At 42.7% G+C, this 18,063-nt stretch overlaps 1 protein-coding gene across 9 annotated transcripts in view; it reads left to right on the top strand.

The window, feature by feature from the left end:
- The first annotated feature begins 5,077 nt into the window (after positions 1-5,077).
- Positions 5,078-18,063, top strand: part of LRRFIP1 (LRR binding FLII interacting protein 1) — a 120,749-nt gene continuing 107,763 nt past the window's right edge. For 3 of the 9 annotated variants that reach the window (XM_089477955.1, XM_089477957.1, XM_089477956.1), the window contains exon 1: positions 5,094-5,255. In XM_089477955.1, the coding sequence (XP_089334081.1) occupies positions 5,151-5,255 (105 nt within the window). In that variant the 5' untranslated portion in view covers positions 5,094-5,150. Of the gene's footprint in view, positions 5,256-18,063 lie in introns of all 9 variants that reach the window. The other 6 variants (XM_089477961.1, XM_089477959.1, XM_089477964.1 and 3 more) reach the window with 5 other exon arrangements.

The raw sequence follows: 18,063 nt of genomic DNA, 5'->3' as shown, positions 1-18,063 counted from the left end.
CAGTCTCTGAGATAGTTTGGACTCAAGCCATTTGGAGTTGAAGAGCAACCACCCTCTCGATCACCTTGCTCAAAAATGGTAGTAAAGAGACTGGCCTGTAATTATTCATATCCAGGGGGTCAAGGGAAGGTTTTTTCAGAAGCGGCCTAACAGCCGCTTCCTTCAAACAAAATGGAATATGTCCTTCCCTGAAGGACACATTGATGATATCCGTAAGGAACGTCCTCAGTGCATCCCTCCCTGGACGGCCAGCCATGATGGGCAAGGGTAGAGAGGGCAAGTTGTTTTCCTCACCCTACCAAGGAGCTTGTCCACGTCATTGGTACTTACAGATTGCAGCTGATCCAGAATAACTTAATCCACAGAGTCGCTGGACACCTCATCTATGGTTTCTGTTAAAATATTGGCGTCTAAGTTGGCTCTTATCTGAGAGATTTTATCTACAAAGAAGTTATTAAATGCGTCGCAGCAGGCCGTCGTCAGGTTAAGTAAAGGATTTGGCGCAGGGGACACCTGCGTCAGCTTCCTCACCACCCTAAACAGCTCTGCTGGACGGGACTCTGCAGACGCAATACGTGCAAAGAAGAAGGATCTCTTCGCTGCACGTATTGCCTCCCGATAGGACCAAAGAACGTTCCAATGGCGAGTTCTGTCAAATAAGAGTCTAGTCTTTCACCACTTGCGCTCTAGTCGTTGTCCAAGCCGCTTCATATTCCTAAGCTCTGGTGTATACCATGGCTTACGGTTTGAAGCGGAATGGCAAGGACGCTTGGGAGCGATCGTGTCGATAGCCCTGGGGAGATCGGTGTTCCAAGTATTAACCAAAGCATCGACAGGCATTCCCAACCATTAAACCCTCTAAGGCTTTCTGGAATTAAGTTGGTTCCATTAGCCTTTGAGGGCGGACCATTCTAATGGGTCCACCACCCCCGGAGGGGCGGATACAGGCTCTAAGTGTGAGACTTGAGATTGCTCTGACCAAAAATCCACAACAAACTTCAGGTAAATCAGAAAGTTTATTATAAAGATAGAGTAGAAGCATTCCTGGCCACGTCTTTGCTGAATCTGAGGAACTCCAAATAGAGACAACACTTTACAATTCCCCAGATCCCTCCCTTTGAGTTGGTTTCCCTTCTCTCAGCCTTTGATGGAGAAGTTCTCCCTTTGTTCTTAAGGGAGAAAGGAGGGGGGGTGTTGAGCATTTGGTTCCTAGATCCTCTACCAAGGAGAGATCTAAGACTGTATGCATCTTTGGTATCAGTTACCCAACAACCCCTCATAAAACTGCCTATCTGCAATATGTGACCATCCGGCCCATTCCTCATGGTGGCAGCCCCTATTCCCAAAATGACTGTCTCTCTCTCTCTCTCTCTCTCTCTCTCTCTCTCTCTATCTATCATCTCCCTATCTCTATCTATCTATCTATCTATCTATCTATCTATCTATCTATCTATCTATCTCTAAAAACCTCATGGCAGAATGCACCTTGAATGACTGACTGAAGGTGAATTCTGACACTAAGTTCCATCTTGACCAGGAAATGATCCGTCCATGACAATGCGGAGGTACTAGTAACCTCCGCCCACGGATCTTCCTGTTCTGTGCTAAAGACCGCATCGAGTGTATGACCTGCACAATGTGTGGGCCCAGCGACCAATTGGGATAGGCCCATGTTTGTCATGGTCCCCATGAACTCCCGAGATCGGTTTCGAGCGAAATGTTGAAGTCTCCCAAAACTAAAAGCCTGGACATAACAAAGCCCCAGAAAGGTAACATTCTGAACAATGGGAATGGGAAACCATTTCAGTCTATCAGGGCATGATGAGGTTAATCTAAAAATCAACTAAGGCACACCAAAGGGAAAAGAGAGCATTAAACTGTTAGACCAACTTATCAGTAAGTCTAATTCTGTTTGTTTAGGCATCAGTTTAAGCAATAATGTCTTCTTGTGCTAGAGGTAGCCAAACTCAATTCACATAGGAAGATCAGGAAGACTGTATGGAGTTTATCACACTGGGGCTGATTTCGGCATTAAAGAGAGATTAAAGCGCATTTAAAGCATCCTTCAAATGAAGCGGAAATGGCGAGTAATTGCACGGATGATTATCACATGCAATTGCAGAAATAAAGTGATATCGGGAATGCATTGTCGCTGAAATCCCGAAAAAAGATGTGCATTAATGTTTCTTTGTGACCACTTTAATGGCAGGTTTTGTGTGATGTAGTGTTAAATCGTTACGCGCAATTACACGATTTTTTGGAGATATTCAAGGGATAAATTCCTCCATGTGATAAACTCCTATGACCACCTGTTAGTATTATTGCAAGTGGCCATTGGTATTTTCATCTTTGTGTGTGTCTGTGATAGCAAAGTCCCAAACCATTTCAGTCTTTGTCCCATTTACACTTTTTTCTTCACCTGAATGGTGTGTGTGTGTGCGCACCTACATATAAAATGTGCCTGCTGAGCATAACACTTCATGTACCTGACGAAGTGAGCTCCAATCCACACATTTATGAATTGAAGCCAACAATATATCAATCAAAAAGGTGCCAAAAAACACATCTGTTGATTTTCCTTGATGTGGGTTCCAGGTCACTTCCAGACTATCAAAACAGAGACCACAACTTTCTCATTCATGTGTAAACAGTATGAAAATGAGCTTAAAAAGCTAAGTACCACTAGAATCAGTAGGGCTTCTAGGAAAAGCATGGAGGATGGAGAGGTAACTCAATTTCTGTGTGCAGTCAGTGTGAAGATTTTCCCTTGCATACTTCCCCAGCCATAAATAGGTCTGTGGGCAAAGATGTGTCATGTTAAACTGCCAAGGGATATTGCGATTTCCATGTATGTCCCTTAGGGACTGAAATGAATCCAGAAACGTTCATTAATCTCATAACCTCTGTATTGTGTAATTTTAATGTAGGTTTCCAAGAGTCAGGCATATCGATCTTTTCTGTGGCTTCCCTTTTTGCAGTGAATCAATTTCGTTAATACACTTCTCGGTCAAGAAACATTGTTCATGACCTGGCATGACTCTGCTCTTCTAATCCCATCCTTGATTGTGCCAAGTTATTTGGTGCTTCTGCGACACGGAGAAATGTTTTCCTTAGAACAAGTTTAAGACAAACATTTTGTCTGTGATGAGAGATATTTTTGGGTTTCCATTTCCAAACCTTTTATGGAGGCAAAGCTAGGAAGAGGGAGAAAGTGTGCTGAAAATATAAAAGTAACATGTTGAAAAAATTGTGATATTTCTCACATGTTGCAGAAGGTAGACAAACATAAACCGGATTTGGTGAATGAGAAACTGGAGCCATGTGTTCATAGGAGGGCAACTAAAATGGTGAAGGGTCTGGAAACTATGTCCTATGAGGAACGACTTAAGGAGCTGGGTATGTTTAGCCTGGAGAAGAGAAGGTTAAGAGGTGATATGATAGCCCTATTTAAATATTTGAAGGGATGTCATATTGAGGAGGAAGCAAGCTTGTTTTCTGCTGCTCCAGAAAACAGAACCCGGAGCAATGGAAGCTACAGCAAAAGAGATTCCAACTCAACAACAATTTCTTAGGTTTTTAAAAATGTGTCAGAAATATTGAATTTGGCCAGCAGTGCATAGCATAGGAGTTTATCGGACTATGACTCTGGAGATCAGGGTTCGAATCCCCGCTGGAGCATAAAAGACCCATGGGGAGAACTTGGGTATGTCACACTCTCTCAGGCTCAGAGGATGGCAATGGCAACCTCACTCTGAAGAAACCTGCCAAGAAAACCATATTAGAGGTTTGCCTTAGGGTCACCATTAAGTCAGAAATGAACTGGAGGCGCACAATAACAACAAGAAGCAAGTTTATGGATTCTGTGGCAGCTCTTTTTTTATTTGTACAGACTGGGATGTCAGAATCTGAGAGGAAACAGAGTGGATAAGTCTGCTCCCTTATGTGTTTGTTTTCTGGACATTTTCTTGTCGGAAGAAAAGCAGCAGTGTCTTGTGGGAGCTCACAAAACTATTGATTGTACCATAGGTTTTCATATTATTGATTGTACCCTAAGCTTTCACGGTTTCAAGGCCAGGGCGACCAGAGGTCCTCAACGCAAAGGAGGACAAGGCGCCACAAAACGTAGGACATCACAACATGAAAGCTAAAAACACTCCTATAAATGTCAATTCATGCTTCTTAGTGATGCTCCAAATGGAGGCTTGTTTTGGAATTCCTCCTGGACAGAAGGCTGACATGGAGGAGGATGTGTCCTGGAAAAGGAGGACCACCTCTGGTCCCACTGTACTCAAATGGACACTTCTTGCTCATGCTCAAAATGGAGGACGTTTTGGAATTCTTCCTGGACAAGAAAGCTGAAGTGGAGGAGGGCATGTCCTGGGAATTTTAGTCTGCTGTATGTGTAGGGTTGCCATAATTGTCCACTAAAACCTGGGACAAAATGTAGGACAAAATCTAGACCAAAGTGTAGGACAACTGCAGGACAAAACTCAGCCCAAAATGTAGGACATTGAAGAAAAATGGAGGACCTTAAATGTCCTACATTTTGGGCTGAGCTTTGTCCTGAAGTTGTCCTACGGTTTGGTCTAGATTTTGTCCTACATTTTGTCCCGGGTTTTAGTGGACAATTATGGTGCTATGTGTTTGTTTATGGGTTTTTGTAAACCGCCTCGACCTTTTGGAAAGGCGGTATATAAATAATAATAATAATAATAATAATAATAAATTATATGTTCTGAATACAAGTTGAACTTGGAATATAGGCTGAGAAATGTATTATTATTATTATTATTATTATATGTTCTGAATATTGGAATACAGTCTGAGAAACCCTTTTGGGAAACTATTCACTTCAGTCACGTGACCAAAATAAGGCCCTCATTCCCCAGAGCGAGGGCGCGCGCCCTCAACTGTCAATTTACAATCGCCTCATAACAACCGTCACCTTTCCTCCTTGGCCACGCCCCCTGCGGAGGTCCATCCCCCCAAAGCCCCGCCCCCTTCCCATCTCCTCCCTTTTGCTCTCTCTCTCTATCTCTCTCCCACTCCTTCCCTGGGGCGCGCATGCGTACTGAGCGGGCCCCGTCTCCTGCTGCACCAGCGACAGCGGCAAGAGAGGCTTGGTTGGGACGGGGAGCGGCGGAGGGCAAATGGAGGCTATGGGGTCGCAGCAGCAGCAGGGGCGGAAGAGGGTCCCCAACCGCGAGAGGCCCGCCGCGGCAGAAGAGGATGCGCTCAACCAGATCGCGCGCGAGGTGAGCCGGGGGTGGGTGGCTGGGTGGGCGGGGCTGGGCGCGTGTGCGCGCGCGAGCCCACTTTCCCCCTCCCCCCATTGGTCCCCCAATCGCCGTTTCCCGGGTAACGCCTGAAGGGAGGGGGGAGGAGGGAGGGAGCGTTCCAACTCCCACCCAGGAGCCCCTCCCCTCAGGCGTCACCCGCTCCAGCGCCTCCACAGCCTTAAAAGGGCCACGTGCTTGGCTCCGCCCACTGCACTGGAGAGCGGAGGGGAGGGGAGGGTGGCAAACCACACACCCCCAATATGTATAATGGTTCCTGCCACTCCCCAGCCAGGCAGGCGCACACCTGGGAGGCACCAAGTTGAAAGGGAGGGGGAGGCTGGGCTCTCTCAGAATGTGTCTTTGAGTGGTACCTCCCTATGGAACTCAGGCAGCAGGCTCAGGGCTAGGAAAAGTCATGCTAGGAGAGGGGAAGTCCAGGAAAGGGCATGGCTCAGAAAGGTCAAGTCCAGGAAGGGGCACATGCCATGAAATTCTAGGAAAGGTCAAGTCCAGGAAAGCTTAAGTCTAGGGAAGCTTATGCCATGAAAGTTCAAGTGTTTGAAGCTTATGCCACGAAAGCGCAAGTCTAGAGAAGCTCCTGTCATAAAGCGCAAGTCTAGGGAAGCTTATGCCATAAAACTCAAGTCTACGAAAGCTTATGCCATAAAACTCAAGTCTAGGAAAGCTTATGCCATGAAAGCACAAGTCTAGGGAAGCTTATGCCATAAAACTCAAGTCTAGGAAAGCTTATGCCATGAAAGCTTAAGTCTAGGGAAGCTTATGCCATAAAACTCAAGTCTAGGAAAGCTTATGCCATGAAAGCTTAAGTCTAGGGAAGCTTATGCCATAAAACTCAAGTCTAGGAAAGCTTATGCCATGAAAGCGCAAGTCTAGGGAAGCTTATGCCATAAAACTCAAGTCTAGGAAAGCTTATGCCATGAAAGCGCAAGTCTAGGGAAGCTTATGCCATAAAACTCAAGTCTACGAAAGCTTATGCCATAAAACTCAAGTCTAGGAAAGCTTATGCCATGAAAGCACAAGTCTAGGGAAGCTTATGCCATAAAACTCAAGTCTAGGAAAGCTTATGCCATGAAAGCTTAAGTCTAGGGAAGCTTATGCCATAAAACTCAAGTCTAGGAAAGCTTATGCCATGAAAGCTTAAGTCTAGGGAAGCTTATGCCATAAAACTCAAGTCTAGGAAAGCTTATGCCATGAAAGCGCAAGTCTAGGGAAGCTTATGCCATAAAACTCAAGTCTAGGAAAGCTTATGCCATGAAAGCGCAAGTCTAGGGAAGCTTATGCCATAAAACTCAAGTCTACGAAAGCTTATGCCATAAAACTCAAGTCTAGGAAAGCTTATGCCATGAAAGCACAAGTCTAGGGAAGCTTATGCCATAAAACTCAAGTCTAGGAAAGCTTATGCCATGAAAGCTTAAGTCTAGGGAAGCTTATGCCATAAAACTCAAGTCTAGGAAAGCTTATGCCATGAAAGCTTAAGTCTAGGGAAGCTTATGCCATAAAACTCAAGTCTAGGAAAGCTTATGCCATGAAAGCGCAAGTCTAGGGAAGCTTATGCCATAAAACTCAAGTCTACGAAAGCTTATGCCATAAAACTCAAGTCTAGGAAAGCTTATGCCATGAAAGCACAAGTCTAGGGAAGCTTATGCCATAAAACTCAAGTCTAGGAAAGCTTATGCCATGAAAGCTTAAGTCTAGGGAAGCTTATGCCATAAAACTCAAGTCTAGGAAAGCTTATGCCATGAAAGCGCAAGTCTAGGGAAGCTTATGCCATAAAACTCAAGTCTAGGAAAGCTTATGCCATAAAACTCAAGTCTAGGAAAGCTTATGCCATGAAAGCGCAAGTCTAGGGAAGCTTATGCCATAAAACTCAAGTCTAGGAAAGCTTATGCCATGAAAGCTTAAGTCTAGGGAAGCTTATGCCATAAAACTCAAGTCTAGGAAAGCTTATGCCATGAAAGCGCAAGTCTAGGGAAGCTTATGCCATAAAACTCAAGTCTAGGAAAGCTTATGCCATAAAACTCAAGTCTAGGAAAGCTTATGCCATAAAACTCAAGTCTAGGAAAGCTTATGCCATGAAAGCTTAAGTCTAGGGAAGCTTATGCCATAAAACTCAAGTCTAGGAAAGCTTATGCCATGAAAGCTTAAGTCTAGGGAAGCTTATGCCATAAAACTCAAGTCTAGGAAAGCTTATGCCATGAAAGCTTAAGTCTAGGGAAGCTTATGCCATAAAACTCAAGTCTAGGAAAGCTTATGCCATGAAAGCACAAGTCTAGGGAAGCTTATGCCATAAAACTCAAGTCTAGGAAAGCTTATGCCATGAAAGCTTAAGTCTAGGGAAGCTTATGCCATAAAACTCAAGTCTAGGAAAGCTTATGCCATGAAAGCTTAAGTCTAGGGAAGCTTATGCCATAAAACTCAAGTCTAGGAAAGCTTATGCCATGAAAGCTTAAGTCTAGGGAAGCTTATGCCATAAAACTCAAGTCTAGGAAAGCTTATGCCATGAAAGCGCAAGTCTAGGGAAGCTTATGCCATAAAACTCAAGTCTAGGAAAGCTTATGCCATAAAACTCAAGTCTAGGAAAGCTTATGCCATGAAAGCGCAAGTCTAGGGAAGCTTATGCCATAAAACTCAAGTCTAGGAAAGCTTATGCCATGAAAGCGCAAGTCTAGGGAAGCTTATGCCATAAAACTCAAGTCTAGGAAAGCTTATGCCATAAAACTCAAGTCTAGGGAAGCTCATGCCATGAAAGCTTAAGTCTAGGGAAGCTTATGCCATAAAACTCAAGTCTAGGGAAGCTCATGCCATAAAACTCAAGTCTAGGAAAGCTTATGCCATGAAAGCTTAAGTCTAGGGAAGCTTATGCCATAAAACTCAAGTCTAGGAAAGCTTATGCCATGAAAGCTTAAGTCTAGGGAAGCTTATGCCATAAAACTCAAGTCTAGGAAAGCTTATGCCATGAAAGCGCAAGTCTAGGGAAGCTTATGCCATAAAACTCAAGTCTAGGAAAGCTTCTGCCATAAAACTCAAGTCTAGGAAAGCTTATGCCATGAAAGCGCAAGTCTAGGGAAGCTCATGCTACCAGCTTCTTTCTTTCTTCCAGTTAATCTCAAAGGGTCTACTATAGATCATAGAATCATAGAATCGTAGAGTTGGAAGAGACCACTAGGGCCATCCAGTCCAACCCCCTGCCATGCAGGAAATCCAAATCAAAGCATCCCTGACAGATGGCCATCCAGCCTCTGTTTAAAGACCTCCAAGGAAGGAGACTCTATCACCCTCCGAGGGAGTGCATTCCACTGTCGAACAGCCCTTACTGTCAGGAAGTTCCTCCTAATGTTCAGGTGGAATCTCTTTTCCTGTAGCTTGCATCCATTGTTCCGGGTCCTGTTCTCTGGAGCAGCAGAAAACAAGCTTGCTCCCTCCTCAATATGACATCCTTTCAAAAAGATCTTTGTATCCTGATTTCCCAGACTAACACAGGGATGTCTTTGAGTCTTTCTACCACTTGTGCCAGCCTTGTAGTTGGAAAGCATGGAGAAATGCAAGTAGATAGATAGGTACCACTTCAGTGGGAAGGTAACAGCGTTCGGTGCAGTCATGCTGGCCACATGACAACCAGAGCAGTCTTTGGACAACGCTGGCTCTTGGGCTTAGCAACGGAGATGAGCACCATCCCCTGCAGTCGGATGTGACTAGACAACCTTGGCAGAGGGGAAATCTTTACCTTTGCCACTTGTGTGGTGCCTTGGGTCTGTTCTGGATGCACCTTGATGTTCAGGAAGGGATGTGTGTTGCAGAGGCTGGTCTTGGATCTGACTGCAGTTTTTCCTTTTTGCATTTCATGGCATCCCATGCATCCCCCCCTTTTTTTTCCCGCTCCATGTCTTTGTATTTTGCTTCTGTGTTATTGTTGTGTGCCTTCAAGTTCTTTCTGATTTACGGCAACCATAAGGGCAAACCTGTCACAGGGTTTTCTTGGCTCCTTTCTTCAGAAAGGGTTTGCCGTTGCCATCCTTGGAGGCTCAGAGAGTGTGACTTGCTCAGAGTAACTCAGTGGGTTCCCATGGCTGAATCGAAGCCTGGTCTCCACAATCATAGTCCAGTATTTAAACCGCTACATCACACTGGTACTCTGTTTGCTTCTATACGGTGTGATAAATTAAACAAATACAGTCGGCCCTTCTTATACACGGATTTTTTATACACGGATTCAAGCATACACGGTTTGAAAATGTTCCAAAAAAGTATAAATTTACCTTGATGTTCCATTTTTTATAAGGGACACCATTTTTCTATGTCATTATACTTAATGGGACTTGAGCATACACGGATTTTGTTATACATGGAGGATCTTGGAACCAAACCCCAGCGTATAACAAGGATCCACTGTAACTGGTGAGGATGCTTCATATATTGTATAAGGAGGTTGCCAAAGCTCATGCTGCAATAAATCTGTTATGCTTGTCCCTCCACATTTGCAGCTTTGACCTTTGCGACTTTGATTATTCACGGATTTTATGAATATCTTCTCTCTAGGGATCTCTAGGTCCTCCAGAGCAATTCTGTGATCAACTTTAACCAAAGGTTGCACCGAAGGACCTAGAGATCCCTAGAGGGAACACTCCACAAGGCATTTGTAGCTCCTCCAGTGCAATTCTGTGGTCAGTGTCTGGCGGGTGTCAACCACAGAGTTGCCCTGGAGGACCTAGAGATCCCTAGAGGGAACACTCCACAAGGCATTTGTAGCTCCTCCAGTGCAATTCTGTGGTCAGTGTCTGGCGGGTGTCAACCACAGAGTTGCCCTGGAGGACCTAGAGATCCCTAGAGGGAACACTCCATAAGGCATTTGTAGCTCCTCCAGTGCAATTCTGTGGTCAGTGTCTGGCGGGTGTCAACCACAGAGTTGCCCTGGAGGACCTAGAGATCCCTAGAGGGAACACTCCACAAGGCATTTGTAGCTCCTCCAGTGCAATTCTGTGGTCAGTGTCTGGCGGGTGTCAACCACAGAGTTGCCCTGGAGGACCTAGAGATCCCTAGAGGGAACACTCCACAAGGCATTTGTAGCTCCTCCAGTGCAATTCTGTGGTCAGTGTCTGGCGGGTGTCAACCACAGAGTTGCCCTGGAGGACCTAGAGATTCCTAGAGGGAACACTCCACAAGGCATTTGTAGCTCCTCCAGTGCAATTCTGTGGTCAATGACTGGCGGGTGTCAACCACAGAGTTGCCCTGGAGGACCTAGAGATCCCTAGAGGGAACACTCCACAAGGCATTTGTAGCTCCTCCAGTGCAATTCTGTGGTCAATGTCTGGCGGGTGTCAACCACAGAGTTGTCCTGGAGGACCTAGAGATCCCTAGAGGGAACACTCCACAAGGCATTTGTAGCTCCTCCAGAGCAATTCTGTGGTCAATGTCTGGCGGGTGTCAACCACAGAGTTGCCCTGGAGGACCTAGAGATTCCTAGAGAGGTTTTCTCTCAGGTAAAAACATAAATGTTATTTGTGGTTTTCCCACATTCACGGGGGTCCTGTGCCCCTAACCCCAGCCAATGTAGAGGGACATGTGTATTATTCCATACAGAAGTGGGCAATGTGTGACCCTCTGATTATTATTATTGCTGACCAAATGGCCGTAATAAAGTTGTTGTTGTTATTATTATTATTATTATTTATATAGCGCTGTAGATTTGCACAGCGCTGTACACACAAACAATACAATAATGTTAAACTATGACTCCCATAATCATTAATGAGTTCTGTGGGCTAGGGCTTATTGGAGTTGCAGTCCAACATCACCTGGAGGGCCACACATTCAGCACCCTTAATTTAAAATGTCATAATGTTCTGTTCATATAGACTATTCCTGTTATGAACACACATTGGTTTTACTAATGATCAGGAAAGAAGTGACAGTTTTCTTGTTGTTGTGTGCCTTCAAGTGATCTATGATGTACAGTGATCCTAAGGTGAACCTATCAATGGGCTTTACCTGTGCTCTGAGGCTGAGAGAGTGTGACTTGCCCAAGGTCACCTAGTCGATTTCCATAACTGAGGGCCCAAACAGACAGGCCAAAATAAAGCTGCTTTGGGTCACTTTGGAGGTATGCTGTTTAAATGACACCCACATCTTAAGAGGCCAGAAACTTCACCAAGGACTGGAGCATGGCTTTGGCATGGCTTCCAGACTCTTCAGACACACGAAGCATTTAAACAGCATACCTCCAAAGTGACCCGAAGCAGCATTATTTTGGCCTGTCTGTTCAGGCCCTGAGTGAGTATTCAAACCCTGGTCTCCAAAGTTGTAGTCAAACCAAGTGCACCACATTTTCAAAATATTGACCTAGCTCCTTTAACAGCATCTTGTTCTGCAACATTTAGCAGGTGATACTGTTTTTAGATCTATGCCATAAAAAACTTCATATACTGATTAAACCCTCATTGAGGAGCAAATGTTTGTTTTCTGGTGAGGTGAGATTCTCAAGAGGAAGGTGAGAAATGAGGAAATAGAGCTCAATCTTTGTGGGTTTGAAGAAACTGAAGAAACAAAAACCACCAACTTTTTAGTTAGTTTAAGTATTGTGGGCTATCCAGTTTCCTTCCCTTATACCCCACCCCTCAATAGCTCTCCTTTTTTAAATGTTTAGTACATGAAAGTGGGAAGTAAAGGAAGAAACTTTGCTATGGGAAGGAAACAGCATTGCCAAAGATGGTTAATTCCATGGCTTTCAGAGAGTTTCACAAATTGAACTTGATGGCCAAATCTAATTGACTCTCCCTCCATCCCTCTCTCATATTTTTGTAGTTTTGGATATTGTAAGATAACAGGCCAGAAAGTGACGATTTGTAACACTTCTTTGTCCCCCTTAGTTTGGTTGACTTGTTTCTCAGGTCTGGGGAAAATGTGGGATATAAATAAAATAAACAAAAAATAAAAGTATTTTCCATTTATACATTTCTAGCATCCTTATGTCCCTCTTTTTGGAATAGATTTTAATTCAGTCAATGTAGAAAAAAGATGCCTGGGTGAATGGTGCATTCCATTAATAAAAGTTTATTGAGAGTATGTAGATAAATGCCATTCTTTTGTACAGCTCTGGAGGCTTAATTGAGGTATTTTATGGCTTCATATAAACAGAGCTTACTGCTATGTTACAGATATGATCAGACTAGATTCTCTCTTCTGTATTGTGTGTTCTTGTGCAGTTACAATTTAAATTGTTATATTGCATGTTGCAAAGCACTCTTCTATTTTACTGTACGTTGCAGTGCTCATCCCAATATTAGGTTTGCTCTGTATAGTAGGAGAGGGCATGAAATACTTGGGTCTTGTGATTGGATGATTTCACTTGTTATAAGGTCTGTTTGAAAGTCTTCCTTCCAGGCCTAGTTATATTTAGAACAGACTGACTGAAGTCGGCGAGGCTTAATTTAGTCATGACTAACATGTCCCATTGATTTCAGTGGATGTGTGTCAAGTGTGACTAAGTCTGAATCCAATCCATTGTAAACAGTTCTAAATATTCCAGGTTTGATTGGATCTAGATACAACCCCGTGTGAACGGTGTTGCATTTAGGATAGAAACACATGCAGCATAGCAACTTGGTTGTTTCTAGAAACATTGAGTGAACTTTATTTTCTTCCTTGGCTAGGAACTGGTTACATGTAATTACAGGGCTTCCCATAAAAGCGTGTTTGCCCTTCCAGTGAAGCTGCAGTAGAGAGAAACAAATGCTATTTAATCAGTGTTTTTGTCTCTTAGGCCTGTTACAGACTGCCAAAATAAAGCTGCTTCGGGTCTATTTGGAGGTATGCTATTTAAATGATCCATGGGTCCTAAGAATCTGGAAGCTGCACCAAAGCTGCCCTCCAGTGCTTAGGAATGGAGTGTGGCTTTGGCGCAACCTCTGGCCTCTTAGGACCCATGCATCATTTAAATAGCATACCTCCAAAGAGACCCGAAGCAGCTTTATTTTGGCAGTCTGTAACAGGCCTTAATGACATACTATTTAACTATTTGGATGAACGTATCCTTTTTAGTCTATAGCAACTTCCTTGTAGGAGGAAGCTAAAAGGACAAAATCTATAGATGCCCCAAGCACTGGATATAAATAATATTTGGTACTGTAAGTCTTTCAGAGACACACCGTTACAAAACAAAATACAAGAAAGTAGGGATAGAAAACTTGGTGTGTTTAAATTGAAAGTTTTTATCATGACCATTTTTATTTTATTTTAAAAGTATAGTTAGTTGTTTGAGAAGCTACTTGCTTGTAGTAACATACCAACACTAGTATTAAGAGCATGTGGAGTGAAATTATGAAGTGTTAGGAGTGCAAGCAGCCTTGAGCCTTGGGTTCATACCCTCCTCTGCTTTTTTTTGCATTTGAGGGGAGAGATTAGAAACTTCTCTTTGAGGTTTGCGTAAACCTCTTGCAAATCCAGATCAAGTATTCATTTATGATTTTATTTTGCAGGCAAACCGTGGCTAGTGCAAAGCCCATTTTACTAGGTTTGTATAAATATTGTTTGGGTCTAGGTGTCTTTTAGACTCTGACAGGCCCTGGGATGAATGCATTTTTGAAGCCCTCATCCTTCTTGTTGTACCACGCATCAGTATCATTTTTACCTTCATCTGAAAGAAAACCTCAGATGTGCATATGATACTTTCAGTAATCTGTACTCTAATTCAGAATGTTCAGTATGTTAAACTTTTTACGGCTTCAAAATGAAATACGTCCTGAGCTCCTTGGTGAAAGCTTATATATTTATCTATTAAGTAGCATATGAATCATATGAATTGTTGGCAAATGTCAGGGGTGCGAATGGGGAGGCACATTGCTATGTCACAGTTCTATGTGAACTTGAGGGACCCTTTGCCACAGCTGCATTTTTTACTTTGGTTGTTTTGGAATTAGTTGGTCCTAAATGCCCCCCTTGGTGTCTAGAGGGCTTAGGTGGGAATTTTGCCACATTCTCCTCTGGGGTAGAAGTGTGGTGTAGTGGTTTGTGGTGTAGTGGTTTGAGCATTGGACTAGGACTCTGGAGACCAGGGTTTGAATCCAGCTGGGACATGTAATTCACTGGGTGACCTGGAGCAAGTCACGCTCTCTCAGCCTCAGAGGATGGCAATGGCAAACCTCTGAAGAAACTTGCCAAGAAAACCCCATGATGCCTTAGGTTCTCCATAAGTTGGAAATGAATTGAAGGTACACAACTGCAAAAAAAAGGCCTCTTGGTTTTGGGGTGCTGTGGGAACCCAGGGCTTCAAAAATGTCTTTATCGGGCACATATGGACCACAGGCTATACTTTCCCTACTCTTGGTATAAATTATCTCCCTGTTCATTTTTCTTACAATAATGATTTTTAGTGAAGGATTTACTAAACTACATTTGTTTACTTGAACATAAGCTATTCTGTGTTACACATGCTGAAAAATATATCCTCGTCTGACTTGGTGAAAACACCCCTGCTCTGCAGTAATGTGACGATTTCCAGTGTGAAAGGAAACGTTTGAATTTGTTGAGTCTCCTGAGGAAAATATTTTCTTTGCTTTGTATAAATGCCTGTTATACCATCTTTCATACTTAGGGGCAAGAATAGAAACACAGCAAACTATTTTTTATTAATGAATATGGTGCATCCTTTTTCATACAGTTGATCCAAAAGCAGCAGGGCACTGGATCCAGAAGTTCAATTGATCACACTTATGATCTTATGTAAACTAAATGGTGTGCTTGCAGAGGGGAAGAGAGAAGTTACTTACCATTGTGTGTGGCTGTTTTAAAGACTTCATTTTCACCACCTGTTCATATTCTCATGTTTTTAGAAGACTTGGTAACTGGCTGTGACTCACATAATGCAGTTCTTGAATGAATGGATGTTAGAGTAAACCTGAGTATTTTTAAAATATGATTTAATGTGAGCAAACCTGGTTTATGACTGCAGGAGTACAGTGTTCCATGTTCAGACATCACACTAAACAGACTATGGAATAAGAGTCTCTGGCTTGTTCAGCTACTTCTGCTTGAAGGAGAAGCAGTGAGCCAAGATATACCAGCATACTTTCTTACCTATGAGCAAAGATGTAAACCCTTTGGCTGACTATGACATAATAATTAAAAAAATCAACCATTATAAAATGTGTAATACATGTTTACCTTGTGAAATGTACAAGTGACCGTCTTCTTGACTGTTGTAATAGGGCTTGTAGCACTGCAAGAAGTATTTTCTCCTTCACTACATTTATCACGGAGATCAGAAATTTGTAGGTTCTGGTTATGTGAATAGTTTCCATTTTTCCATTAAGACATTTATCTTAATTTGTTTCTGAATCTTCAGAGGCGTACACTTTTTAACAGCCATTAGAATTGCTGTGTTTAGAGAATGTTGTGGCTTTGACAGGATATGCTACTATTAGTCCCAGTGTGTATTAAAACATGCACAGTATTTTTGGTCAGAGTGTGAAATTACCACATGGCATATCTTCTGAGTATATCAAGCTATTACATTGGCTAAAACCTACGTTTTTTGGTAATATCTCTCTATCCATTTACATTGCAAACAAATATAATTGTTTATATGTCTGGTCAAGTTTATGTACTTTTAGTCCAGTTTATGTCTTGCATCTGCAGGATGTGAGGGCATTTTTCAAAAAGGAAACGGCTATGAACAAATAAGAGGAAACTGTACAAATTACTCATGTTGCATGAAGTCTTACTGCAACAACGTCTGACATTTCATACTCAGCTGTGTCTCTGTGTGGGATTTCAGGTCTCTCCCAGTTATTCTCATACTGCTTTGTAAAAAGTTAGAACAAACAAAATTGGAGTGTGTGTTGAAGTGGAAATGAAAGCAATTCATTTTGGAATTTTGTTCATATGACAGAACAGGACCATACAATACTTTTAGTGTGTGTTTTATAGTATAGCGGTGTTAACATAGCCAACATTTAGGGTCATATTCTCATTCCCCTGTCCCTGCCATGTTTGAGTGAGCATAAGTTTAAAAAACCCAGTACTAATGAAATTGTAGCAGCAGTTGACAGGTTGATTTAAGGTTGTATTATTGTGTCATTGCAATTTTAACAGTTGCTTTTCGATCTGTACTTGCTGAATGGTTTAGCTGTTTAGTGCTGGACTTACACTCGGCCACAAATTTGCAGCAGTGCTCCATACTGGGAAGGGACTCAAGCTCCGTGTTAAAAGTACATGCCTTGCATATGCAAGTTCTCAGGTTCAGTCCCTGACAACCTTCAGTTTTAATTATTTCATCAGGGCTGGAGAAGTGTGAGACCCTAGATGGTCACTGCTGTTCCAAGAACTACCGGGCCAATGCAGTATAAGGCAGTTTTATGTGAACTGACTTGCATTTAGATCATAAGATTTCAAGTGCCTTCAAGTCAGTTTAGTTAATGATTTGTTGGAGTACACTCTGTTTTCCCCCAGGACTTTTCTTTGGTCTGACTAGAGTTTGTAAAATATAGCAGTACTGAATTGTACAGTAAAACAAAACATTATACTTTCTTCTTATGATCATCAGGAACATAGCGATAGCAGCTGGGCATAGTATGACTTCGCATCTGAACTGAAACAACAACAATAAAAAAAAGGAAATGGGTAGATCTTCCGTCTCTTCCTCCCATACTTTTTTTTTAATTAGAGATTTTGTGCGATGATGCATTTATCTTATTGGCCAGTCTTTCCTCCCATGTTGCATTTTATGCCACTTGTCAGGAAGACTAGCTTACACTTTCTTCAGGGTTGGCTGGAGCTGTTTTATATAGAAATACAGAACACATTTTGTTCTGCATGGACAGTTGGTGTAGTTGAGGAATGGTGGCATCCTAGCACTCTCTTCTTTGTTTGTATAAAGACCACATTCTTTCCAGTAAATGAACCAAATATGAGTTTAATGGCAATTGGAAAAATAATAACCATCTTCTGTGACCTCATATACCACTTGGAGAGAGTGCAGAAGTCTCTGGTATGACTGGCCCTGGCATGTCAGATCCAGTTCTTATGTGGAATTGAGTATTATTTTTCCATCTTTCCAGCCTTTAGTTAGCTGACTGATGAGCCATAGGAGTAGAGACTAATGCCTGTTACAGACTGCCAAAATAAAGCTGCTTCGGGTCTCTCTGGAGATATGCTATTTAAATGATGCATGGGTCCTAAGAGTCCGAAGGTCGCACCAAAGCCACACTCCATTCCTAAGCACTGGAGTGCAGCTTTTGGTGCAGTTTCTGGATTCTTAGGATGCATACATCATTTAAATAGCATACCTCCAAAGAGACCCAAAGCAGCTTTATTTTGGCAGTCTGTAACAGGCCTAAATTACAAAGCCCGCAGGTAGATCTGGGCTCCTTCCGTATCACACAGCTATAGCACCATATTCCACTTTAACTGGGGCTGGAGTACTAGAAGAGTTCTCCGGCAGAGAATTCTAAATGTCTTTCTATAAACATGAAAATCACAGGATTTCATGACATGTTGTTGCAGTAGCTAAGCAGATATGATAGAGCTATGATTGTGTATTATGAAAGGGCCTCTGGTCTGCCCATGGATGTGTTCACAGAATAGACTCTGCCTCTCAAGACTGCAGGAGATGGATTGCTTTCTGGAATGCTCTCCAAAGCTGAATATGCAGGAGAGTCTAGCACTTTTCTTCCTTGTGTGCTGATTTTCTTCTTGCAGGGATTTTTTTTAAACATGAATACTTTGCTTACAGTTTGAAATACTGTATTGTGCTCCATTCAGCTTTTTCCCC

Source organism: Sceloporus occidentalis, unplaced genomic scaffold (genome assembly GCF_023333645.1).
Source record: "Sceloporus occidentalis isolate IW3139 unplaced genomic scaffold, rSceOcc1.0.p SCAF_12, whole genome shotgun sequence".
Classification (NCBI taxonomy): domain Eukaryota; kingdom Metazoa; phylum Chordata; class Lepidosauria; order Squamata; family Phrynosomatidae; genus Sceloporus; species Sceloporus occidentalis.
This window is presented reverse-complemented; position numbering and strand designations above follow the sequence as displayed.